General features: G+C 45.8%; 3 protein-coding genes across 4 annotated transcripts in view; 1 reads left to right on the plus strand and 2 right to left on the minus strand.

Moving 5' to 3' along the window:
- Positions 1 to 27648, minus strand: part of LOC310670882 (killer cell lectin-like receptor subfamily B member 1B allele C) — a 38840-nt gene extending 11192 nt beyond the window's left edge. The window contains exon 1 of the mRNA XM_083426709.1: positions 27251 to 27648. The gene's annotated coding sequence lies outside the window, so the exon portion shown is untranslated. The remainder of the gene's footprint in view (positions 1 to 27250) is intronic.
- LOC310670884 (C-type lectin domain family 2 member D-like) overlaps positions 1 to 27777 on the plus strand; it is a 291130-nt gene that overhangs the window by 193550 nt on the left and 69803 nt on the right. The window lies entirely within an intron of this gene.
- Positions 1643 to 27257, minus strand: LOC310670857 (uncharacterized protein). 2 transcript variants are annotated; one of them, XM_083426667.1, is made up of 6 exons: positions 26701 to 27257; positions 23566 to 23664; positions 21870 to 22025; positions 20136 to 20534; positions 17946 to 18023; positions 1643 to 2368 (listed from the first exon to the last, which is right to left on the minus strand). In XM_083426667.1, the coding sequence occupies exons 1-5, from the start codon at positions 26780 to 26782 to the stop codon at positions 17989 to 17991; spliced, it is 771 nt and encodes a 256-aa protein (XP_083282793.1). In that variant the 5' UTR covers positions 26783 to 27257; the 3' UTR covers positions 1643 to 2368; positions 17946 to 17988. The 2 variants fall into 2 exon arrangements, with proteins under 2 accessions (XP_083282793.1, XP_083282792.1); XM_083426666.1 differs by lacking the exon at positions 1643 to 2368 and adding an exon at positions 16746 to 17230.

The raw sequence follows: 27777 nt of genomic DNA on the forward strand, positions 1-27777 counted from the left end.
ATTTCATTAAAGCCAGTTGCTTAAATGCCGGAAGATGGACCTGTGACCCTCCAGACCAGGGGTCAGCAAACTTTTTCAGCAAGGGGCCAGCCCACTGTCCCTCAGACCTTGTGGGGGGCCGGACTACATTTTGAAAAAAAATATGAATGAATTCCTATGCTCCATAAATAACCCAGAGATGCATTTTAAATAAAAGCACACATTCTACTCATGTAAAAACACCAGGCAGGCCTCACAAATAACCCAGAGATGCATTTTAAGTAAAAGCACACATTCTACTCATGTAAAAACACTAGGCAGGCCTCACAAATAACCCAGAGATGCATTTTAAATAAAAGCACACATTCTACTCATGTAAAAAAAAAAAACGCTGATTCCTGGACTGTCTGCAGGCCAGATTGAGAAGGCGATTGGGCCGTATCCAGCCCCTGGGCCTTAGTTTGCCTTAGTTTGCCTACCCATGCTCCAGACATTGCAGGGATGCAACTTCAACAATATCTGATTTCCGTATTTTTCGCTCTATAAGAAGCACCCGTCCATAAGACGCACCTAGTTTTAGAGGAGGAGAACAAGAAAAAAAAAAAATTCTTTCCCTCTCTGCTCAGCGCCTCTCCAGGAAAGCGGGAGGAGAAATGGAAGGGGCTCCGTTTCTCCTGCCGCTTCACTGAAGGGGCGCTGCGCAGCTTTCCCTCTCACAGTGCCATTCCAGCGAAGCGAAGCCAGGAGAGCAAGAGGGATCAGTGCGCACCAATCCCTCTGGCTCTCCTGGCTTCAGGGATAGCTGCCCGAAGCCTCCTGAGCGCAGCGGGAGCAGTCCTGCTGCGCTCAGGAGGCTTCGCGTTGCTTTCGCTTCAGCGAACGCTGCGCAGCCTGCATTCACTCCATAGGTTGCACACACATTTCCCCTTACTTTTTAGGAGGGGAAAGGTGCGTCTTATAGAGCAAAAAATACAGTATGTGCCATGTAAGCTGGGGGCAGCTGGTTTGAGTTGGATTCCAACAGCTTGGGAGGGCCACAAGTTCTCCACTTTGAAACCCATATATTTGTTTTAATGGCAAAACATGAATGGCAAGTTCTTAAACAGCACCTCATTCTTGGTCAGGCTTTGTCCAGGTCATTTTGTTGCCTGAGGTGAAGCAGCAAATGGTACACACACACACAAACACACCCCTGAGGCCACCACTGTGGCAAGGTGCATCTTTCTGAAAGCCAGCCAAGTTATATTGGCACCTGAGGCAGAAAATCCCACAAGTACCTCTCCCTGGAAGAAGAAAATAAAATGACGGCAAATTAAATAACTAGCAATTTGCTACCCTTTCTTTCCAGGCAAAAATCAGCTCCTTGAGGTGTCTGGCCCTTGAGTACTATAATTCAGAACAAAAATGAGCTACATTTTTTCGATTAGGGTCACAACCGGAGGCCCACACTTCGGGGGTGTTGCTGTTCCTTTTTATAACAGTTATTTACCGCATTAGAGGCAAATGAGCAGAGGTCCTGCTGCGAATGTTGACAAGTCACTTCTGAAGCTTTGCAAAGTGTCAAAAAAAAAAAAAAAGGTTTTGCGGTGCAGTGCAGCACAAATAACTGGTAACTGGTGGGAGCGGATGTGGGGGTCAATGGAAAAAGCAGAATTCTATGTTTCAAAATCTGCATTTTATTTTATTTTTAAGAATAGTAATGAATTGCTAATTGTATGGTGCAGCGTGCAGTGAAATTATCAGAGCGCCATGAAATTGTAAAATCATAAAATACAGAACAAATGACCAATGTTAAAAAAAATTCAAATCTCTAAAAATGCTTGCTGAAACAGAAAAGTTTTCATAAGATGATGAAATACTGCAGTTGTAAGTGACCAGTTGTAGCCGTGTTCCAGAGGACTAGTGCTGCAACCCTAAAAGCCTTAGTAGTTCATGTAGAAACTAAATGAGTAAGATACAGTATATCTGTGGGGGAAATCAAGAGGGCTATTGTAGATGATCACAGTGATCTGCCAGTGAATAAAGTACAAGGCAGCCCTCCAGCTAATCTTGTCCTGGCCTTTTAGTTATTTATACACTAACACAGGGATTCTCAAACGTACTGCTCCCAGGCCCTTGAAATGACTGAAAGTGATTGAGACCCAGCAATCACAAAATGGCGTTGCAGGGACAGAGCTGGTCACAAAATGGCGGCGGATGTAGGCTGAGTTTCACATAACCAGATGGAAATTACAGACACCACTCCATTGTTGGAAATTCCAAAATCTTCCTTGTGGTAAGGAGTTCTATGCGTAGCTCAGCTTTCCTCAGGTTAAATAGAGGCATTTGCTCTGGAGGGAATGTGATTCAGCCTGCCCGTTTTAGGCAGAACTTGCTGATTTAGAAGGATCTGAAATGGAAAAATGATTTTTATTTTCTATTTCTCGCTTCCTACGCCCACATGTCTATCAAAGTATTTTCACTTGTCTCCTGAAATTTCTCCCCCCCTTCTCTTTTCACACTTAACTTGTATCTTATTCCCCCACCACACCCAAATTTCTAGTTTCTTCCATCCACCCTCCCTTGTCCTTTTATCTTTCTTTCTTCCTCCTGTAACAACTTTCCTCACTTCTCTTCTGTTTCCAGCTGATTTATTGATGATGATTGTTATGTATTGAAGTTCTCACCCTGGCCACAAGGGGTATTGTGTATATAGTTTTCACTCAGGTCCACTTTAGTTAATTTAGACAGGAAACCCTGGGTTGTTGTTGTTACAATGTTGACAGCCGGCTGCTTATAAAAGCAGGCCGGCTGAGCTGTTCAGTTCAGTTCAGTTCAGTTCCAGCTTACTATAAAGAACCACTTGGAGAAATCTCTGTGTCAACTGCTATGTCCACCCACAACTTAATAAGGATGATATCAAATATTAACATTTCCCCCTAGTTTTATTCAACATCTCCTCTGGACATTTTTCTTCAGAGGAAGGAGACCTTTCCCCCCATCCCTAACCCTCCGCCAACTTCTCTAGCTCCCACCCTCCTTTCCTCAGCATCCAAGGAGTTGCTGGTGCTGGCATTGCTCCAACAAAAAGGCTGTGGGATGGCTAGGAAGTGGAACAGGTTGAGGAGGCACTGAAGGCCATGGCATTGTGACACACCTGAAAATGGCCCAAGGCCCATGTGTAGCTTCCAACCCACCAGAAATGCTGTAATATCTCGAATGAAGTCCTTTAAAGTTACTTCGTGCTTGACATGAATTAGGAACTTTTTCTTTCTTCAGGGAGAAAGAAAAGGTCCTTCATTCATGTCAACTTTCCTAGAGTTGCTGGTTCTCTCAACTGCCGTCTCACTTGAGGCTGCCCTAGATTACTCTCTAGGCCTCAATTTCCTGCGGGTATATGTAGCGTCCATCCTGCACTTTGAGAAACAGCTCTTTCTTTCCAGCGCATGGGTTTGTTTGGCCTGCGTGCTTCAGGAAAAGGGAAGCTGGAGGAAGTGAAGTGAAACATCCTTTCATTGTTATGATGAGGACAGAGGTGTAGAAAAGTAGAAGTGGAGATAAAATGAGCAGACTGTCTCCGCTGTGGCAAGCCTCAGGTTGTGGTCTGAGGGACACTTGACAGAGCAACCATGCTAAGGAAGCCTGGGTCTGAAAGGAGAACACTTGGGATGTCTGCACACACCACCTTGAGTTGCACAAGAAAAACAAAAATGAAACAAATATGTAGGCCATAAACTAACAACTAGTGCAGCAGTACTATTAGGAGCGCATTTGGCGCTGTGGTCTAAACCACCCAGCTTCTTGGGCTTGCAGATCATAAGGTCAGCGGTTTGAATTCGCATGTTGGGGTTGTTGCAGGTCTAAAACCTGTTCTTCCTGGATTTTGCCAATGAGACACAGGAGACGGAGAGGAGAGAGAATCCAGCATTTATTAGTTTGTGCAAGCTAACTGATTCAGCAGGATATTTCCCAAAGTCTGATCCCCCGGTGTTGTCCGCTGAGACTTTTTATATGGTTTACACACGAAGAATACACACAGGGTCTAATTAAAAGCCCCCCAAACATCTGCAAAGGATAGCTGGCAAAAACCCACTGGATACTTTTTGCCACAGTGCTCTAGCATATTAGAAAGACTGGACCTGTGATCTTGCTGGCACAGCCCTATCTGCTAACTATTATTGTGTCTTCGTGGCCTTCGCCTGCATACATTTTATTGCAATGCTATTATCAGCAGATCTGTTTGCTCTTTGAGCTTATGTGATCAGGGGGGGTAATTGACTTCCACTACCTCAGGGTGAGCTCCTGTTGCTCTGTCCCAGGCTCCTGCCAACCTAGCAGTTCGAAAGCACACTAGTGCAAGTAGATAAATAGGTACTGCTGTGGCGGGAAGGTAAATGGCGTTTCTGTGTGCTCTGGCACTTGTCACAGTCCTCCGTGCACCAGTAGCGGTTTAGTCATGCTGGCCACATGACCCAGAAAAGCTGTCTGTGGACAAACGCCAGCTCCCTCGGCCTGAAACATAGATGAGCGCCACACCCCATAGTCAAATTCAACTTGACTTAACCGTCCAGGGGACATTTACCTTTACCTACTGGTGCAGCATCAGTAAGGAGAAACCCTCTTTCTCATTCTCTCTCTCTCTGCTGTTACTGTTGAAAATGAGTTGGCAGGGTTTTGCTTTCCATCTTACATATGAGTGCTTGTGGGCAACGATTTGTGACACTTGGGGTGAAAGACTGGGTGGGTTTGGGAGTGAGGATCAAAAGTGTAAAGTCACTCATGTGCCGCAGAGCGATGTGAGAGGAAGAGAGGCAGTGAGTGTGCTGACCCAGGTGAGAGATGGGGTGACTGAGGCGGTTTGGTTAAACTGGAGATTATCACTGTTCTTCTCACCACAGTTTAGTAATGCTGGTATGATGACAGAGTTCTTGGTTTGTTTAAAGCAGGCATAGGCAACCTTCGACCCTCCAGATGTTTTGGACTACAATTCCCATCTTCCCTGACCACTGGTCCTGTTAGCTAGGGATCATGGGAGTTGTAGGCCAAAACATTTGGAGGGCCAAAGGTTGCTTATGCCTGGTTTAAAACATCTATCTGACCTGTTTTTTTTCTAGATTCTGTAATTATTGTCTGTTATCATTATTCTCTGTACATTTTTTTGTATTTAACCTCGGGAGGTTGCAGACTCTTCTTCCCTGGAGGTTTTCAAGCAGAGGCTGGCTGGTCATCTGTCATGGATGCTTTAGTTGAAATCCCTGCATTGCAGGCGGTTGGACTAGATGACCCTTAGGGTCCCTTCCAACTCTGCAATTCTAGGATTCTAAGATCATTACTCTAGGATTGAAATCATGGCTGGTGCCAGCAAGGTCAAGTGCTTCCCCAAACATTATTTTTCTTTCAGGGATCTTGACATGTGAGACACAACTTGCCCACGTAGAAATATACTTTTGCCCTGCTGCACCCTGCCCAAATTCATTTTCTTTTGCCATCTCTGATTGAAATATTCAGTGAAGAAGGGCTGTAAATATATACATAAATAACGGGCTCCTGAGAATCCCGAGTAGCTGTCTGGGAGGTTGCCAGCTGTACCTCATAATTTACTGCTTTGTGTGTATCTCTTTCCAGTCAGACTCCTCTGGGAGCTGGCAACATTGCCTGTGTTCCTAACTGGGGCCATTATAATAATAATAATTTATTATTTGTACCCCGCCCATCTGGCTGGGTTTCCCCAGCCACTCTGGGCAGCTTCCATAGAAACCAAAAATACACTAAAATATCACACATTAAAAACTTCCCTGAACAGGGCTGCCTTAAGATGTCTTCTGAATGTCAGGTAGTTGTTTATCGCTTTGACATCTGATGGGAGGGCGTTCCACAGGGCGGGCGCCACTACCGAGAAGGCCCTCTGCCTGGTTCCCTGTAGCTTTGCTTCTCGCAATGAGGGAACCTCCAGAAGGCCCTCGGCGCTGGACCTCAGCGTCCGGGCAGAACGATGGGGGTGGAGACGCTCCTTCAGGTCTACTGGACCGAGGCCATTTAGAGCTTTAAAGGTCAACACCAGCACTTTGAATTGTGCTCGGAAACGTACTGGGAGCCAATGCAGGTCTTTCAAGACCGATGTTATGTGGTCTCGGCGGCCGCCCCCAGTCACCAGTCTAGCTGCCGCATTCTGGATTAGTTGTAGTTTCCGGGTCACCTTCAAAGGTAGCTCCACATAGAGCGCATTGCAGTAGTTCAAGCAGGAGATAACCAGAGCATGCACCACTCTGGCGAGACAGTCCACGGGCAGATAGGGTCTCAGCCTGCGTACCACATGGAGTTGGTAAACAGCTGCCCTGGACACAGATTTGACCTGTGCCTCCATGGACAGCTGTGAGTCCAAAATGACTCCCAGGCTGCGCACCTGGTTCTTCAGGGACACAGTTACCCTATTCAGGACCAGGGAGTCCTCAACACCAGCCTGCCTCCTGTCCCCCCAAAACAGTACTTCTGTCTTGTCAGGATTCAACTTCAATCCATTAGCCACCATCCATCCTCCAACCGCCTCCAGGCACTCACACAGGACCTTCACCGCCTTCACTGGTTCTGGTTTGAAAGTTCACTCCCGACCCAGAGAGTCCGTAGAATTTCCTCTGGGGAAACTTCCTGTTGCTTTCCTGAATGTTGCTGTCTGGGGCTTAACAGGGCCAGCTCTCCCATTAGGTAGCGAGGCAGCTGCCTCAGGCTACTGAATTTGGGCAGGGCTTTTTCCAGCCGGAACCTGCCGGAACTCAGTTCCGGCACCTCTCAGGTGGGCACCGTTGCTGTTCTAAGAAAACAAGGGACGTGTTCATGGTGAGTTCCGGCATCTCTTTTTCTGGAAAAATAGCGCTGATTTGGAGCATCATGAAAGAGCAGCAAATCGGCAGTCGTTTAATTTATTAATGTTGCATTTTTTAATAACGAGAAAGAGAGAGGGAGATGTGCTTGTGGAGGTTTCTGTTAAATATCCTGACTGGCCTTCAGTGTTATTCACCTTGACTTGAAGGGGCAGTGGCTGGGGGGGGGTTCAAGCGAGGTGCTCTCCCCAAATTTGCGAGGCTTATTTGACTTTTGCTCTGTGCTACAGAAGGCTCATGTTTGGAAAGAATAATTTATTTGTTTTTAAAAGGCTGCACTGAGAGCTTGGAGCCAGAAAAGCAAAGAAAAAGGCCTGAGACTTGGTATGCAAAAAATCAGCAGGAGCAGTTTTTCAGGGCATGAAGTGCAATCTCCTGCTGATGTCTGCGCTCTGAACTACAGTTTTGTTTTTTTTAGAAAAGGCACAGGGCAGAACCTTAGTTTAGCAGAATTTTAGTGCTTTAAAAAAGTTAATCTGGTTGCTGTTCATCTGACATGCAGCATCACTGCACACACTTTCCCCTTCAGTTTTTTCAACAACTGCCAATTTAACTTTCTAGGTTTTTAAAGCACAAGCAAATTTGATGAAAATCATCAGATGCAAACTTCCCCAGAGAGAGAGAAAGAGAGAACCACTGGAAAACAATGTAGGTGTTGCTGTGGGGTTGTGCATAACCGCTGTCAGCCTTAATCTCTACCAGCAAAGTCAACATCAAAGGAGGTGGGTTTTTTGCTTTTTAACAGCTGAGGCCCCTTACCTTGAGTAGGAAAGAGATTGATGATGACAGCAATTAGGAAGAAATTAATGCCTGCAAAAGAAAGAAACTTAATGTGCAACTACATGAGTGCTTTAAGGCAAAATGGTTTCTCGGGGATTTAGATAGAATAAGGGAAAGGAAAACAACACGCTCTGTATATGGTAGCAAACCTGACTCTCTGTTGGAGAGGCTTATTTTGAGACTGTGGGTGGTGCAGTAAACTAATTCCTCAGAGTAAAAAACAATTAAATGTGTTTTCTTCCACACTGACTTCTTTATTTCACAAGAGTTAGAAGACTGGAGATGGATTCTGGGCTGAATCCAACAAAGCTAGAAGTGCTTAATAATATTTAACCCTGTGCATGCCTACTCAAGTGCAAGTCTCTTTGAGTCCAGCGGTACTCACTCCCAGACAATGTAGTACACGGGTAGGCAACCTAAGGCCCGTGGGCCAGATGTGGCCCAATCGCCTTCTCAATCCGGCCCATGGACGGTCCAGGAATCAGCGTTTTTTTACATGAATCATAGAATCATAGAGTTGGAAGAGACCACAAGGGCCATCGAGTCCAACCCCCTGCCAAGCAGGAAACACCATCAGAGCACTCCTGACATATGGTTGTCAAGCCTCTGCTTAAAGACCTCCAAAGAAGGAGACTCCACCACACTCCTTGGCAGCAAATTCCACTGTCAAACAGCTCTTACTGTCAGGAAGTTCTTCCTAATGTTTAGGTGGAATCTTCTTTCTTGTAGTTTGGATCCATTGCTCCGTGTCCGCTTCTCTGGAGCAGCAGAAAACAACCTGAGTAGGCCTTACTTCTGCTTAGACACCTATAGGATTGTCCTGACCCTCCCTGTCGGAAGAAGAAAGTGAACTTCCAACTCCAGTTCTGCCAAAGGCTTTAATTTTTAGGTCAGATAGGTACGTAAGGCAAAGCACAGAGTGTAGAAATTAACAGGTACATGAGAGTTTAAATGCATGGCTGAGCGCAAACCAAAACACTGATCCAACAAGTGACACTCCCCACACCTTCCTTTTGAAGAGTGGGGCAGACCAAGCTATTTGCATGACAGGCGGATGGTGTTCCAGGAATGGGCAAGCAAATGGCGCATCCCTCCTTCTGCAGTGTCTAAAAGAGGTATGTTCATGCGCCAGCACTGGAGTTTCCCTGTCCATGGTGATGGAGGTGGAATTGAGGCTGGCTCCACTTTACTCTCAGCTACTTCCCCTAAAGGCGAAGGATTTTGGGTGACAGGAGGAGGTAGACTAGGCATATCTGAAGGTAGAACAGTGGAACACTCCCCTGTTATCCCACTGTTATCCAGATGTCCTAGGCTGCTATGCCTGTCCCTGGAATCTGAGATCTCTTGTCTGGAATTTGCCACCTGCACCCTGAAGCCCACTCTGGGATACTCTAGCTCTCTGAGCTCCTCCCACTCTTTTCCAGATCTCACTATCTGCTTCAAGACACCACCACTACCATTTATTTATTTATACCCCACCCCTCTGGTTGGGTTTCCCCAGCCACTCTGGGCAGCTCCCAACAGAATATTAAAAACACGATAAAACATCAAGTATTCCAAACTTCCCTAAACAGGGCTGCCTTCAGATGTCTTCTAAAAGTCCTTGACATCTGATGGAAGGGTGTTCCACAGGGCAGGTGCCACTACTGATAAGTTCCTCTGCCTGGTTCCCTGTAACCTCACTTCACGCAGTGAGGGAACCGCCAGAAGGCCCTCAGAGCTGGACCTCAGTGTGCGGGCTGAGTGATGGGGGTGGAGACGCTCCTTCAGGTATACTGGGCTGAGGCCGTTTAGGGCTTTAAAGGTCAGCACCAACTCTTTGAATTGTGCTCGGAAATGTACTGGAAGCCAATGTAGGTCTTTAGGACTGGTGTTATATGGTCTCGGCAGCCACTCCCAGTCACCAGTCTAGCAGCTGCATTATGGATTAGTTGTTTCTGGGTCACCTTCAAAGGTAGCCCCACATAGAGCACATTCTTGAGACATGCCCAGGGCTTTTTCCCCCAGCTGGAACTTGCCGGAACTCAGTTCTGGCACCTCTCAGGTGGGCAACATTGCTATTCTAAGAGAACAAGCGTTCATGGTGTGTTCCAGCACCCCTTTTTCTTTAAAAATAGTTCTGCTTATGCTAAGGACTGTGGCACAACTCTCTTTAATTTCAACAGGACAGTTAAGCACATGCAGCTGAAGATTTAAATTTGTCTCGTGGCCTGTGTGTATTATATAAACGTAACCAGAGTAGAATAATTTTTCTCTTTCATTTCATACAGGAACATGTAAATAAAACCAAGGCAGGGCATGCTTACAAAAAAGAAATGCTACACATACAAAAATATAAGGATAAATTCATAAAGCATTACAGTGGCGGTGGCTTTGGTGGCGGCAGAGAGGGGCTAGCAAAAGCAGTGGCGTAGCGTGGGTTGTCAGCACCCGGGGCAAGGCAAGTAATTTGCGCCCCCTAACCCAGGGCAAGGCAAGTAATTTGCGCCCCCCGCTGCACTGTCCCTCCCCCAGATAGTCCCTCGCTCTCTCTCCGCACCGCACCGCATGCCTGGCACCCTCCCCTCCACAGTGGGCGGCGACCCGGCGGCTCGGATCAGATTTGCACAGCCAGCACTGCAGTGAGAGAGAGTGAGTGAGCCAGGTAGGGGCAGAGAGCTGCGAGTACGAGCGCGCCCCCCCCCCCAGATGTTGCGCCCAGTGCGACCGGCCCCCCCTGCACCCCCCACGCTACACCACTGAGCAAGAGCGTTGCACATGTCTGCCATTTCCACTTGGGTGGGGAACTGTCTCCCCCACGCATGAAGGTTCCACTTCATGGGGGTTCCACTTCAAACGCTATTCCTCCTACCCAAGCTTGGCAGCAGTGGCAGCAATGGAAGGGGGGCAACAGGACATTCTGGGGTCAAATCAGAAGCTGGGATGGCTTCTGTAATTCCCTGAATATCCTGGGAAAATAGGGACACTTGAAAGGTATGCCATTACCCTTCTAAACCCCCTATAATCAGCAGCCAGCAAAGAACAGGAAGGGCAGGAAAATGCTGAGAACAATCACCTTATGTTTTAAATTACAGTGGTGCCTCAGGTTAGAGACGCTTCAGGTTACAGACTCCGCTAACCCAGAAATAGTACCTCGGGTTAAGAACTTTGCTTCAGGATGAGAACAGAAATCGCTCGTGGCGGTGGCGCGGCGGCAGCAGCGGGAGGCCTCGTTAGCTAAAGTGGTACCTCGGGTTAAGAACCGTTTCAGGTTAAGAATGGACCTCCAGAACGAATTACGTTCTTAACCCGAGGTACCACTGTATAAAAGCAAAAAGTTATGTGGGGAGGAAATGTTGCATTTAAGGAAATGTAGTTTGAGCCTTTGATCAATCTGGGCCTTAGGTGCAATTTGAACAATAAAAAACAGAACTCAATTTTTTTCTGGTCTAGCAAAAAAGTGATCAGTAAGTACAGTGGTACCTCAGGTTACATATGCTTCAGGTTACAGACTCCGCTAACCCAGAAATAGTGCTTCAGGTTAAGAACTTTGCTTCAGGATGAGAACAGAAATTGTGCTCCAGCGGCGCAGCGGCAGCGGGAGGCCCCATTAGCTAAAATGGTGCTTCAGGTTAAGAACAGTTTCAGGTTAAGAACAGACCCCCGGGACGAATTAAGTACTTAACCTGAGGTACCACTGTATGTAGCAAAAGGCTTCTGTACATAGATCTGAATAAGGTGATATATATAATCACTGACAAGAGCTCCTCATGGCAAAAGCCCTACTTTTAGTGCCCGGTACCTGGTACTGATCTGAAGATCCATAAGAGAAGATGGCAATAGACCAGGCTTCCTCAAACTCGGCCCTCCAGATGTTTTTGGCCTACAACTCCCATGATCCCTAGCTAGCAGGACCAGTCGTCAGGGATGATGGGAATTGTAGTCTCACAACATCTGGAGGGCCGAGTTTGAGGAAGCCTGCAATAGACTAACTGCACATGGCAAGGAGCTAAGGGCACTTGATCACCTAATTGGAGGCAAGACAGGCCTGGTTCATACTTAATGCTAAACCATGGTTTGTAATCTGAACCTGGCCAACAAAATGAATTATTAACCAAGAACAAGGTGTATTTGTAAGCCATGGTTTGTTGTTGGTTTATACACCTTGGTTGATGTTAGCCATTCCTTAGTGTTATGTGAAGTGTTTTAAAAATCAAAAGGTTAAATTTCAGAATTTAAAGGACGCGGTGGCGCTGTGGATTAAAGCCTAGGGCTTGCCGATCGAAAGGTCGGCGGTTCGAATCCCCGCGGCGGGGTGCGCTCCCGCTGTTCGGTCCCAGCGCCTGCCAACCTAGCAGTTCGAAAGCACCCCTGGGTGCAAGTAGATAAATAGGGACCGCTTACTAGCGGGAAGGTAAACGGCGTTTCCGTCTGTGGCTCTGGCTCGCCAGAGCAGCGATGTCACGCTGGCCACGTGACCCGGAAGTGTCTCCGGACAGCGCTGGCCCTTGGCCTCTTTGAGTGAGATGGGCGCACAACCCTAGAGTCTGTCAAAAAAAAAAAGGGGGTTTCTTGTGTGTGTGATTCTTGTGGCTGATTAGCTGCTTTCCCTGGCAGTTTGAACCATCTTTTAGATTTAGGGGAGCTAGTCTCAAGCCCAACGACACATTCTCAAGATGGAGGGGGAGGGAACAGCTGCAGTCGCCTGCGGTTCCTGCGCAATGTTTGCCATCTTGCCAAAGGTTGCAGGCAGCTTTACGTGCAGCAATTGCATGTTGATTGCCCTCCTAAAAGACAAAGTCCAGCAACTGGAGGAACGTGTAGCTACGCTCCAAAGAATTAGAGAGCTGGAGCTCTTCTTGGAAGCAACAGAGCACACCGTCTCCACCAAGGAGGAGACAAGGGACTCCCCTGAGAAGGAGGCTAGTTCACCAACACAGGAGCCCGATATGTGGAGAAACGTGACTCAAAGAAGTAGGAGGCCCAGGGTTCGCTCTGATTGTCTAGAAATACACAATCGCTTTGAGGTCCTCTCCCCTAGCATGGAAGACGAAGAGCAGACTCCATTTGAGGATCTCTCCCTCATTACAGTCGATCACGTATATGAAGATGAGCAGCAAAGTCAGTCCTCAGGGAATGTGCAGGCGACCTTGGAACGGACCGCTCACGGAAGAACCCTGACCAAACCTAAGAGAAGGCGTGTAGTGGTGATAGGGGATTCCCTACTGAGGGGAACAGAAGCAGTGATCTGTGGGCCTGACAAGATGTCTCGGGAAGTGTGCTGTCTCCCCGGGGCTAAGATCCAAGATGTAACTGAACGACTGCAGGGAATCATAAAACCCACTGACAAATACCCCTTCCTCTTGGTTCATGTGGGAACCAATGACACTGCAAGCAATAGCCTCCAGAAGATCAAAAGAGACTACGAGGCTCTGGGCAGGAAATTGAAGCAATTAAATGCACAAATCGTCATCTCATCTGTCCTCCCAGTTGAACGACGTGGCCCAGGGAGAGAGAGGAAAATAGTGGAAGTAAACAGCTGGCTTCGCAAATGGTGTAAACAGGAACGGTTTGGATTCTTAGATCACGGACTGCAGTTTCTTGAGGATGGACTTCTGGCAAGCGATGGGCTGCACCTCACAACGGTTGGGAGGAATGTTTTTGCCAAAAAACTAAGAAACCTCATCAGGAGGGCTTTAAACTGACTAATGTGGGGGAGGGAGACAGTGCTCCTGAAGGTAGGAGTCCATTAATTGATGAAGATGATCATCCAAATGTCATAGACCAAATGGAGCAAACAGCAAGCAGACCTAGTGGTGGGAGGAAAAAATCCTTAAATAAGAGACACGGGGGAACGACTAATGGACTTCAATGTCTGTACACTAATGCACAAAGCATGGGAAATAAACAAGATGAGCTTGAGCTCTTGGTACAGCAAACTAAATATGACATAATAGGCATCACTGAAACCTGGTGGGATAAGTCCCACGATTGGAATGTAAAAATGGAGGGATACAATCTATTTCAGAGAAACAGACCAGACAAGAAAGGAGGAGGAGTGGCGTTATATGTCAGGGATGTGTATACCTGTGAAGAGATCCAAGATTTAGAACCTCAAAGCCAAAGTGAGAGCATTTGGGTCAAAATTAAGGGAGAGAAGAATAACAGTGACCTCATTGTGGGAGTTTACTATAGATCCCCAAGCCAAACGGAGGACATAGATGATGCCTTCCTGGAACAGATGGCCAAGCATGCAAAAGGAAGGGAGATAGTAGTAATGGGGGACTTCAATTACCCGGATATTTGTTGGATGTCAAACTCAGCCAAGAGCATAAGGTCAAACAGATTCCTCACTGGCCTTGCAGACAACTTCATTGTCCAGAAAGTGGGAGAAGCAACAAGAGGAACAGCCATTTTAGATCTGGTCCTAACCAATGTCGATGACCTGGTTAATGGGGTAGAAGTGGAAGGATCATTAGGCGCAAGTGATCATGCTCTTCTGAAGTTTACTATACAACGGAAAGGAGCAGCCAAGCATACTAGGACTCAATTTCTTGACTTTAAGAAAGCCGACTTCATAAAACTTAGGGAAGTGCTGGGTGAGATCCCATGGACAGTAATACTAAAAGGGAAGGGAGTTCATGATGGCTGGGAGTTTGTTAAGAGGGAGATAGTAAAAGCACAACTTCAGGCAATACCAATGAGACGGAAACATGGAAGGTGCCTAAAGAAGCCAGGGTGGCTATCTAAAGAACTTTTAACTGAGTTAAGATTAAAAAAGGATGTGTACAAAAAATGGAAAAGGGGGGAAACCACCAAAGAGGAATTCAAACAAATAGCCAGCACGTGTAGACACAAAGTCAGAAAAGCTAAAGCACAGAATGAACTCAGGCTTGCTAGAGAGGTTAAAAGCAACAAAAAAGGCTTCTATGGGTATGTTCGTAGCAAAAGGAAGAACAAAGAAACAGTGGGGTCACTCAGAGGAGAAGATGGTGAAATGCAAACAGGGGACACAGAAAGGGCTGAACTCCTCAATGCCTTCTTTGCCTCAGTCTTCTCCGATAAAGAAAACAATGCCCGACCTGAAGAATTTGGAGGAAATGATTCAGCAGAGGAAACACAGCCCAGAATAACTAAGGAGATAGTACAAGAATACTTGGCTAGTTTAGATGTATTCAAGTCTCCAGGGCCAGATGAACTGCATCCAAGAGTATTAAAAGAACTGGCAGATGTGATCTCAGAACCACTGGCAGTCATCTTTGAGAATTCCTGGAGAACAGGCGAAGTCCCGGCAGACTGGAGGAGGGCAAATGTTGTCCCTATTTTCAAAAAGGGGAAAAGAGAGGACCCAAATAATTACCGCCCAGTCAGTCTAACATCAATACCAGGGAAGATTCTGGAGCAGATCATTAAGCGAACAATCTGTGAGCACCTAGAAAGGAATGCTGTGATCACCAATAGTCAGCATGGATTTCTGAAAAATAAGTCATGTCAGACGAACCTGATCTCATTTTTTGACAGAATTACAAGCCTGGTAGATGAAGGGAACGCAGTGGATGTAGTCTACCTTGATTTCAGCAAGGCATTTGACAAGGTGCCCCATGATATTCTTGTAAAGAAGCTGGTAAAATGCGGTCTTGACTATGCTACCACTCAGTGGATTTGTAACTGGCTGACTGACCGGACCCAAAGGGTGCTCATCAATGGTTCCTCTTCATCCTGGAGAAGAGTGACTAGTGGGGTGCCACAGGGTTCTGTCTTGGGCCCGGTCTTATTCAACATCTTTATCAACGACTTGGATGATGGACTCAAGGGCATCCTGATCAAATTTGCAGATGACACCAAACTGGGAGGGGTGGCTAACACCCCAGAAGACAGGATCACACTTCAAAACGACCTTGACAGATTAGAGAACTGGGCCAAAACAAACAAGATGAATTTTAACAGGGAGAAATGTAAAGTATTGCACTTGGGCAAAAAAAATGAGAGGCACAAATACAAGATGGGTGACACCTGGCTTGAGAGCAGTACATGTGAAAAGGATCTAGGAGTCTTGGTTGACCACAAACTTAACATGAGCCAACAGTGTGACGCGGCAGCTAAAAAAGCCAATGCAATTCTGGGCTGCATCAATAGGAGTATAGCATCTAGATCAAGGGAAGTTATAGTGCCACTGTATTCTGCTCTGGTCAGACCTCACCTGGAGTACTGTGTCCAGTTCTGGGCACCACAGTTCAAGAAGGACACTGACAAACTAGAACGTGTACAGAGGAGGGCAACCAAAATGGTCAAAGGCCTGGAAACAATGCCTTATGAGGATCGGCTAAGGGAGCTGGGCATGTTTAGCCTGGAGAAGAGGAGGTTAAGGGGTGATATGATAGCCATGTTCAAATATATAAAAGGATGTCACATAGAGGAGGGAGAAAGGTTGTTTTCTGCTGCTCCAGAGAAGCGGACACGGAGCAATGGATACAAACTACAAGAAAGAAGATTCCACCTAAACATTAGGAAGAACTTCCTGACAGTAAGAGCTGTTCGACAGTGGAATTTGCTGCCAAGGAGTGTGGTGGAGTCTCCTTCTTTGGAGGTCTTTAAGCAGAGGCTTGACAACCATATGTCAGGAGTGCTCTGATGGTGTTTCCTGCTTGGCAGGGGGTTGGACTCGATGACCCTTGTGGTCTCTTCCAACTCTATGATTCTATGATTCTATGATTCTAAGACTGGCCCGTACAGGCAGGGGTACCTTTACCCTTACAGTAATCCTTATAACAGCCACGTATGATAGGCTAGCAGTATCTTCTTACATGTGCAAGGTTGAGGCTGACAGAGGTCCACCAAAGGACATCTAGTAAGTAATGGATGAGGCTAAAATTTCACTTGGACCTTCCTGATAGCTTGTACAATTACAGCCCCATCCTATACATGTCTGCTCAGGGGAAAAAATTCCCAATTAGCTGAATGGGATTTAATTCTGGATAGGTGGGTGTAGAATTGCAGCCTTAGTTAGTATGCTGAGGCAACAGACTTATGAGCAACACAAATGAAACATTTTCAAATAACTACACTTTTTGCAGAAGGAACATAAGTAATGGTTTGGGATAGGGACCTTTGTATAATAGTGTGACTGCAATTTCGAAATGGCTACTAGTGTGCAAAGTTATGCATTCAATTTATTTTAAATGCAATTATTCCATTTATGCCCCACCTTGTTTCTGTCCTCAAACACAAGGCAGCATACATGTGGTTGCCAGGTGTCCAATATTCAGCCACCAGCCAGTCCCAGATTTAAGTGTTTTTGTTGTGCGTTGCTCTCACAAACTGATAACTTATGATGGGGATGATTTACTGTTACTCCTGTTTTACAGTTGAGGCTGAGAGATAGGGACTTAGGCACTCAAAGCTGATGGTGCTTGAATTCCACTCTACATGATCAAAGGCCAATTCAGTTACTAGTACACACTGGCTTCAATCTCTCCCACCCATGACGTGCAAAAATGGTCATTTATGGCAAATTCTGAGAACGACTGCTGGAGAAAAGGAATTCATGCGTTGTTGTCATCGTCATTTTACTGTGTCTAGTTTGGCTTGATATAAAGTTCCATCTAGTTCTGTCGATCCATCTGCTACCTCTTTTGCTATGGAAGAGAACAAAGAACAGAACTATTGCACAAGAACAAAATCTATCTTAACTATCAGACAAGTGTAGTTATCAAAGGGGATATAAGATGAGTTGCCTCCTCGTGATGACCACCTGAATCATACGGTTATGAGTGTGGGAGGGGGGCTGAATGGTGCAAATTTTTACCATTCAATGTTCTCCCCCCAATTTGCTCTTTGAATGGAGTGATAAACTGGAAGAAAGTCTTTCTGCAACAATCCTATGCATTACAGTGATAGATTTCTAAATACCCTGCATTTAGGGCTACATCAAACAAGCAGATTCGCTTCGCCATACAGAAACAAACACATTGATGTTTGAGTCCAGTCCTGAGAAACTGGGTCATCAGAAAGGGTCTAACACAATGGATTCCAGGAATGTGGGGTTTTTTTGGTGCACAAGCTGGATTGTAAAGGTTGCCTGATGTGAAGGTTGGGTAATGTGAAGTCTGGCATGGCATTAGTGAATTTATCCCAATGAATTCAAGAAAACTTAAATCACTTATTCTTCAGTTTATATGGTGTTGTGGACTGGACTGCTTGAGCTTCTAGCTGTATTTTTGTTTGTTTTGTTTTTAGTTTCAGGTTTGAAATATAATAAATGCACTGTAGGATCTGGAATTTAAAAGGTGAAAAAACAGACAAGTAAACAAGCATAAAACTCCAGAAGCTTCCCTAAGTATAGTCACTTACCTATCCCAACAACTGCTGGAGAAATCCTCCTGACATTCTTCAATTACTGTGATGGATGCCTGCTTCCTTCACCATCTCCTAACATATTTGAAAGGCAAAAAGAAAAAACATGGACAGCATCACTCAGAGTCTAAGGGGCATAGCAGAGGAGGATATTGATCCATCTAGTTCAGTATTATCTACACTGAAGGGCAGCAGATCTCCAGGATTTCAGACAGATGTTATCTAGTCAGTGTAGACAAAGCTGAGCTAAATGGATCAATGATCTGACTGAAGATAAAGTTGCTCCAGATGTTTCAGGCAGATGTGCAAGTACCCTTTCCCATTCCTGCTCAGAGCCATTCTTCCAGAATGGTGTTTCCTGCTTGGCAGGGGGTTGGACTCGATGGCCCTTGTGGTCTCTTCCAACTCTATGATTCTATGATTCCTCCCTCCCATATGGTGTTGGAATGATTGTCCTCACTCTGATTTGGCTTCAAATTTCATCACACTGCCCAATCTCATATGTTACATGGCACTGTCATGAAGTCCATTTAGAGTGAGGGCAATGCTGATGGGAAGTAAAGCTTGCAAGGTCTCCCTGCAAAGATCACGAGAAAGGAGATAGCCCCGTTTGCCGTCTATGAATATGGTGCATTTTCAGCTGAACCCTAATTTGAACATGCAAGAACAAGAGATCAACCTTCAGATTCGAATTTCTTCAATTGAACCTGGAAGAACTGGCAGTAGATATGTTCAGTGCCTTCTATATATTCACTTTTCTAGAGGAAAAGAAATGCAAAATGGCTTCCTCAAAGCTCCCCAAAGACCAATTCCATTCCAGATGGCACTCCAGTACTGCATTTTATACTTTGTTAAACCTGCCAGATCTTATTCAAGGCTACATGCCCTCAATTCATGAGATCTGTGCCTGGACTCTATGTAGGCCACAACGGGGGGGAAAGCCTTATTTATAGGGTTTACAAATACCAAACATGGTACATTTGATCACATCATCTGTAGGCCAGAACTAACATATTCTACAGATTTGTTCTGAAGGTGCACAGAAAGCAATATGTTATGAACATTATACCCCGTAAGATGCAAAACAGATTTCACATTGCACCATAGACCACTAGGACAAAAAGTCTGTCCCCTGCCTATCTGTTACGCAGATGTGTAAACGTGTTATGTTTGTGCACCTTGAGAATGCTAGTGTGGTGTAGTGGTTAAGAGCGGTGGACTTGTAATCTGGTGAACCGGGTTCGCGTCTCTGCTCCTCCACATGCAGCTGCTGGGTGACCTTGGGCCAGTCACACTTCTCTGAAGTCTCACAGCCCCACTCACCTCACAGAGTGTTTGTTGTGGGGGAGGAAAGGAAAGGAGAATGTTAGCCACTTTGAGACTCCTTAAAGGTAAAGGTAAAGGTACCCCTGCCCGTACGGGCCAGTCTTGACAGACTCTAGGGTTGTGCGCCCATCTCACTCAAAGAGGCCGGGGGCCAGCGCTGTCCGGAGACACTTCCGGGTCACGTGGCCAGCGTGACATCGCTGCTCTGGCGAGCCAGAGCTGCACACGGAAACGCCGTTTACCTTCCCGCTAGTAAGCAGTCCCTATTTATCTACTTGCACCCGAGAGTGCTTTCGAACTGCTAGGTTGGCAGGCGTTGGGACCGAACAACGGGAGCGCACCCCGCCGCGGGGATTCAAACTGCTGACCTTTCGATCGGCAAGCCCTAGGCGCTGAGGCTTTTACCCACAGCGCCACCCGCGTCCCTTTGAGACTCCTTAGGGTAGTGATAAAGCTGGATATCAAATCCAAACTCTTCTTCTTGATTGTTTTCTGGCATAGAGGTTTCCTGCTCCCTGCCTCCAAGAACCAGTTTATGCATTTCAGATTCTGTTATGCCAAGCTGGAGATGGGGTTTGGCACAGTCAAATGCTTCCTCATGTAAACACATAGAAAGCTAGCACAATTTCAATCTCTTGGTAATGCTCCATTTCTGTGCTCAGGGTTCTCTCCCTTCCACCTCCACGTGGTAAAGAACTCAAAGACCCTTCCTCCACCCTGGAGACTGAAAAGGTGCAAACCAGAAAAAGGTTTTGCCGCTTAATTCTGGGCTCACCCAGGATGGTTTTGTGCTGTGTTTTGCAGGCCCAGGTCTGTGCAGAAGTGTACTGAACCTCCATACACCTCTCTTCCTCCTCTTACCTCCAGTCACTGAAAGATTCACAAAGCTACATGCATCTTTCATGTTGTTGGATATCACTGTGATTTGGTATCTCCCCGAATCTTCCGGTTGCACATTGCAGATGACCAGCCAAGCGTTCGTCATGACTGACACTCTCCTCCGATGTTTCGGCAACGCCTCATAAAAGAGGTGGCAATAACGCTGCCACCACTTCTGCGGGTTGCTGGTTAGGCTGCACGACCTCATGTTAAGTTTCAGAATGAAGTCTTCCTCCGCTCCTTTGATGTGATGCCATTGGATTTCAACAAAATCCCAGTCAGTCTTTGGGACTTGGACATCAACAGGGATGAATGCCGTTTCATTGACTGCTGCAGTGATGGGGGTCTTTGGCACTTGTATGCAGATGTCAGAAGGTTCACCTGCGTGTAAAAGAAGGAAAACCAACAAGGTTGAAATTGAACTTTCATAGAATCATTGAGTTCCAAGGGGCCATAAAGGTCATCCAGTCCAACCCCCTGCAATGCAGGGTTCTTTTGCTCAACATGGGGTTCAAACTCACAACCCTGAGATTAAGAGTTGCATGATCTACGGACTGAGCTGTCCCTTTCTAGGAATGTCAAATATGGAAGATTTTCAACATGTTAATCTGAATTTTCAAAGTTTGATATTAAAAGTTTAGTGGGTTTGTTTGTTTGTTTTTAAAACAGCGTTTTGCCTTATTATGATTAAGGGGAGATTCAGGAAGCTGCCATCATATGCTAATGATGACAGAAGAATTTTCAGAATAAGTCGGTGGCAAATTCAGCTCTTGCTGCAACTTCCATCTTGCTCAACCCCCAGTTGTCCTATGAGTCATTAGTTCCTTGAAGATGTGAAAAGGTTAAGGAGATCATGAGGTTTTGGATCAAACTGAGCTCACTGAAGAACATAAAATTATAAACAAACATTCATGTGGCTTGGGCTAACATTTTTACAGGCCAAGGTTGGCTGGATCTAGACAAATAATATATATATATATATTCAGGAAAACGCATTGTAAAACTCATAATGCAAAATCACATTGCCGAAGGATCGAGCTGTACAGAGCCATCTGGTGTCAGTGTTATAACACATTTATAATGCCCCCCTTTAATTAATGTAGCTGAGTCCCTTGTTCTCCCTGGAGAGACATTCTGCTCCTTTAAGTATGTTGTTGCAGCAGTGGAAACCCAATGAACAATGCCAGAAGCCCACAATTTTCCAGGCAGATTACAGTGATACCTCGGGTTAAGTACTTAATTCGTTCCGGAGGTCCGTACTTAACCTGAAACTGTTCTTAACCTGAAGCACCACTCTAGCTGGACAAGCCGGATTGAATTGCGTATTGTCTTAAGAAACTCATAAAAGTTTGCATCTAGTTTTCTGCTATGTAAAGGAGAATGCACTCTGCTAAGTAAAGAAACTTGGTAACACAAGTTAGGAAGGATATTAATAAACAATATATCCTCTCCTGCCACCCTGAACATTCCCACAACATACCCAGTTTTTCGCTTTATTCAACACTGCTGTTTTAACAACTTGCCTATATGGAGGGCACAAAGATAGGGAAAGCTGCTCTAAGATTTTGCACATCTGAGCTAGTGGCCGATATCGCCGCATCTCAGGGCAATGAATTTCACAGCGTGAAGAAGAAGTGTGATTCATGTTTGTGTTTTTGAATCAAAGGACTCCTGCATCTGATTCGCACCCACCCACCACAGAACTACCGTACTTACGCATACAGGAGGCAAAAGCGTCTTTGCATGAATCGTATCTTGGGAGTTTGGAGAGACGTTCCAGCGCACTGCTGTTTGGGTAGTCACATTGTTGTGCTGAGTAGATCACTGGATGTGGCAAGGTCACCTGGCTTCTTTGAGCAGAGCCTTGGGAAGCTTGGAAGACGTGGAAGACATTAGAGAACTGATAGCAATTAAGGACAACAGGACAAAAAAACCAATCAACCAACCCCAAGAAATAGGCATGCTGTCTTTGCACAAAGTACAGTCCCAATCTTGCCCTACTTAGCTTTTTTATTTTTATTTTTTGCTTCCTACTTCCTGTTAGACTTTCAGTTCAGCAAAATGAAGTTTGCCAATAGCTCTTGTGAGTTGCTTATATCTCTATACAGATCACATCTGGGCAAATGGAAAGGGCCTCATTTCCTTAGCAGCAAAATATTGCTATTTTAGAGGTCTGCTCACTTTCTGCGGTGGGCGCTGTTGCAGCCCCACATCCAGGACCTTTAGTGACCCTGCTGGGGGGGCAGAGGGATGCCGCCCACGTCATTCTGACTCACCTCACTGCCACGCTCCCGGCTGTCTAAATGGCACTAGCCATTTGGCTTTCGCCTACCTTGTAGCAATCGTCACACCTTTTTAAGGTTAGGCATTGGGTAAGCCTTTGTTTCAGGGAGGGGGGGTTGTAGCCTCTGCATGCCCCTCTTCAATAAGAGTATCCTGTTAAAGGGATCCAGGGGGCGTGGTTCCTGTCCAAAGCCTGGGCATGGGCTAGGGCCATGGCACGACCCCAATGGGGACCCCATGGGATGCCCAATTTTATGTATGTCATAGGGCTCCCACTACTGGTGGTTCACCCTTAGTGTGACTCCCTGCAGACGGGCAAGAGTCAATATATAGCCAGGGGTCACCCAAGCCTAAGCCAAACCGCTCACATCTGTATCCTATAAAGCTGTGGCCTAATTTATCCCATTAACCTAAAATAATTGTGTCCATGTGTTTATTATCTGAGGGAACTACAAGCCTGGGGCCTTGGCTCGCAATTATTTCTTTATTAAGGATATTAATCTGTCTTGCCTTTCAGTCAATATTGGCTACCAAAGTGGCCTACACTAAAACATCTACATTATAACAAAAAAAACCAACAACAAAACATTGTATAAGGAGTAAGTGGAAAGTTTATGACATCCTTTCTGGTTGCAGGAAGCGGATAACATTGGCCAGGTTCTTCCCTCCAGAACATCCTTCCCCAATCTGTTGCTTTCCATATGCTTCTGGACCACAACTCCCATCATTTCAGACCTTTGGCCATGGTGGAATTTGGGCTGGTGAAACAGCCTGCTCCAAAGGGAGGGGACAAAAGGAACAGCAGGTGGACTGCGGGGTTGGCAGATGGAATAGAAGCACCCACGCACCCACCCCAATATGAATAATACTCTGCTTCCTGGCATCTGAAACCATCTAGGCTTTTCCCTACAAAAAGAAAGGGCAGAAAGCACTGCAGACGGAAACTGTTCTGCAAGGGAGACTGGACAAATATGCAATATGCCTGCAAGAGGACCAAAGGAGCAAATGCTTGATTCCTCTCCAGCAAATGAATAGGAAGTCTGCCTTATTTATTGCACGGAAGCAACAGTATCAATGGCATGAGGAAGCCCTCTTACAAACCAGGATGATCGGAACAGGGATTACTTACCTGGAAGAGTGAGGATGATCAAAGCCAGTGTCAAAGCAACAATTCCTGCCAATGAAACGCCGAGACCAATTTTCCACCAGAGAAGATTGGAGGATGGATCTGTGGAATTAAAAGTACGTGGTGAAGACCACTGGCTGCTCCCTTCCCCCCACACTGTTGAGTGTTCACTGCTGCTGTTACTGAGCCTGGTACTAAGTGGCAGCCAAGACCACAGAGGAATCCAATGACTTCATCGCTCTGTGGAAGACCACATACCGCTAAACCAGCAATAGAGATCCACACATGGAAGCGGAATTCCATGTGTTTAGCTGACATCAATGAGGATTTAAAAAATTTAAATGTAGGGATATGTATCTAAGTGTATCTCGAGCAGCTGCAGGTGTGCAAGTATTTGCTCTTGAATAATAGTTGAAATTAGACTGGCTTCCTTTTTGTGTCTCAGAGGCTCAAATGTTATTGAGCTTTCTAAAATCGTACGTACCAGAGATGGTAAACTCTGAACATTTCAATCCCAAGATGCTATTGGGACTCAGCCAGTGGTTAAGAGCGGTAGTCTCGTAATCAGGGGAACCGGGTTCGCGTCTCCGCTCCTCCACATGCAGCTGCTGGGTGACCTTGGGCCAGTCACACTTCTCTGAAGTCTCTCAGCCCCACTCACCTCACAGAGTGTTTGTTGTGGGGGAGGAAGGGAAAGGAGAATGTTAGCCGCTTTGAGACTCCTTAAAAGGGAGTGAAAGGCGGGATATCAAATCCAAACTACTCTTCTTCTTCTTCTTCTTCTTCTTCTTCTTCTTCTTCTTCTTCTTCTTCTTCTTCATACTATGGCTTTCTGACCTCTCCAATCCTATCATGAGTGGTTCCCTAGACCAGATGGCTGGGAGGTCACCTGCTTTTGAGGGGGTTACACTTCCTCTGAAGGAGCAAGGTTCGTAGCCTAGGGGTACTCCTGGATCCTCTTATATTGCTCGAGGCTCAGGTGGCCTCAGTGGCCTGGAGTGTCTTCCTTCAGCTTCGGATGGTGGCCCAGCTATGCCCCTATCTGGACAGGGATAGCCTAACTACTGTTGTCTATGTTCTGGTAACCTCAAGGTTAGATTACTGCAATGTGTTATACATAGGGCTGCCTCTGAAGACAGTTCAGAAACTTCAGGCAGTGCAGAATTCAGCGGCCAGTTTGCTCACCAGAGCAAGATGGTTCAAGCATATTACACCAATCCTGGCCTGACTGCACTGGCTACCAATTAGTTTCCGGGCTCAATTCAAAGTGCTGGTTTTGACCTATAAAAACTTAACTGGCTCAAGACCACCTCTTTCCATATGAACCTACACGGACCCTGAGATCATCTTCTGAGGCCCTCCTTCTCGAGAGGTCCAGAGGGTGGCAACATGAGAACGGGCCTTCTTTGTGGTGGCTCCCCGTCTGTGGAATCCTCTCCCCAGGGAAGTTCACCTAGTGCCTTCATTACATACCCTTAGGCACCAGGCAAAAACGTTCCTTTTTAACCAGGCCTTTGGTTGATCTTATTGACATCAAACACCCTTTTAGAATGTGGCTTTTTTGGGGGGGGGGGGTTATTGGGTTATTGCTTTCGGCTTGATTTTATATGTTGTGGTCTTGTTGTGAACTGCCCTGAGACCTCTGGGTATAGGGCAGTGTCTAAGTTGAATAAATAAATAAAACAAATAAATATATTGAACCCAAATTCTTAAAAAAGCATATCACATCAAGACCCAGATCTATCCTATTAACAATTTAAAAGAACCCTCCAGTACCATCAGATTTTCAATATCATAACCGAAAAATCTTTTTTTAAAAAAAAATAATGAACTGAATCCTGAAATCTTGTAAAACCTTGAAATTTCCTCAGCTTTTCATTTCAGCTCTGTTGCTAACGCTCATGAAATCAAGGTTATATTTACGGAGTCTTTTGTGTTTTGAATTGGGTCTGGTTTCCTGTGTGCCTGTTAATTTGTATTTGCTTCCTGAGCTGTCATTACCATAGTAATATACTTTCATGTGGTAACAATCACTGTGGTAATCCAGGTGATCAGGCACAATTCAGTGAGAACATCATCTGGAAATTCTACATGCTCCAGGCAGTTAGTATCCAAAACGTTTACTCAGGTTAATTAACAGTGGTTTGGAGTGAAAGGGAAAATTCCCGTCTGTGTAAGGCATGGAACAGGCAGAAGTGTCGGCGAGCTGGTTTGTTCCATTCCATGGAACCTAGCCATGAATAGTTTCAGCCAAGTTGGGGTTACAATTTCCGAGTAGAGGAAAGGAAGCTGTCCTCAGAAAATGTCACAAGCACATCTAGTGCAAAGAGGTCTATTATTTTAATTGCACACATTCCCCGTCATACACCACACACTAAAAAGAAAGGAGTTCAAATCATGCTTTTATGTGTTAATTTTATTGTTGTTAGCCACTCTGAGCCTGGCTTTGGCTGGGGAGGGCGGGATATAAATAAAATTATTATTATTATTATTATTATTATTATTATTATTATTATTATTATTATTTGCTCCGTGCTCACTCCCTGTATCAATAGGGCCAGAGGAGCCAGTTGTTCATATCTATCACAGCAATGATTCATTTATCTATTTGCCTTAATGCAGTAACTAGCTGGAACAAAAAAGTGGTACTTTTTAAGGGTATTTGGTGTTTAAGGATGCAATGAAACATGCCCCACCCAGAAATGAAGGTGAGGTAGAAGAAGTTCTGGCAAAAAAAAGAAGTTTTTAATATGGTTTGGACAGTTTAAGTACAGAAACTGAGCACATTCTATCATTATAAAATCTGTCCCTGACATTGCCTGTCTCTTAAGTGCTTAATAGACACATATATCTATTGTGTCTAATCCCCTGCTCACATTTTCAAATTGCACATTATCAGCTTTCCGGCTGCATAACTTATGTCCGCAACTCCATATTCTGTGGACAACTGCACACTAAAACACACCTGATTTTAATGATTCTGTTGAAGAAGAAGAAGAAAAAAAAGCCACACGCACAAAGTTCACTGCAAACTCCTTCCAAATCAAACCTACAGGCTTCCTCTTAAGAAACTTCCTTTTTTAGTCACAGCGGCTGCTCTCCTTAAAGAAAAAGGGTGGACATTTCAAAGTCAAGTACCTTTGGTTTCCTTGAGAGGTGGTCTTGGGTACGCGTCCCGGGTGGCTGGGTCTATAGCCATGTACCCATCTTCATCCTCCATCTTCAGTGTTAGTCGCCAGACGGACAAGACTTCAGAAAAGGGACTTGCAGGTCCTTGAAATTCTTTCTGGCAGCCGGATGCAGTTGTATGTAAACGGGTTTACAAAACCAACTTCCCAGTTGGTGAAAGTCAGTTTCATTTAGCTGGAATCCATTAGTTAAAACCAGTATGGGGCAATGTCTGCAGCTGGCCACCAACTGCGACTTAGCGGATAGAAGGCGTCCTTTGTGACAAGTTTATGGCAGTCGTGATCTTTTCATCCTCGTCACCTTCCTGCCTGCTGTAGCGAGCCAAACTTCAGGTGCGCAGCACAGCAGCTGAAGGAGAGATCAGACAACTGGGCTGGAAAGGAACGGGAAGATGAAGCTGTGTGGCTGCAGCTCTTGCATAATCAGTAGTTTTAAAGTCACAGAACAAATTTCCAGGCACTGCTTGAATGGGTCTCTGTGTGTGTGCACGCACGCACACTGTTGTTGTTTAGTCGTTTAGTCGTGTCCGACTCTTCGTGACCCCATGGACCAGAGCACGCCCGGCACTCCTGTCTTTCACTGCCTCCCGCAGTTTGGTCAAACTCATGCTGGTAGCTTCGAGAACACTGTCCAGCCATCTCGTCCTCTGTCATCCCCTTGTCCTCGTGCCCTCCATCTTTCCCAACATCAGGGTCTTTTCCAGGGAGTCATGAGGTGGCCACAGTATTGGAGCCTCAGCTTCAGGATCTGTCCTTCCAGTGAGCACTCAGGGCTGATTTCCTTCAGAATGGAGAGGTTTGATCTTCTTGCAGTCCATGGGACTCTCAAGAGTCTCCTCCAGCACCATAATTCAAAAGCATCAATTCTTCAGCGATCAGCCTTCTTTATGGTCCAGCTCTCACTTCCATACATCCCCTTCATGGATCACTGCCTTGCCGTGGCGAAGGGGCTTGAATAACTCAGAGAAGCTATGAACTATGCTGAGCAGGGCATGCGCACGCGCACACACACACAAATACACACACA

Source organism: Podarcis tiliguerta, assembly GCF_965153285.1.
Source record: "Podarcis tiliguerta genome assembly, chromosome: 2".
Classification (NCBI taxonomy): domain Eukaryota; kingdom Metazoa; phylum Chordata; class Lepidosauria; order Squamata; family Lacertidae; genus Podarcis; species Podarcis tiliguerta.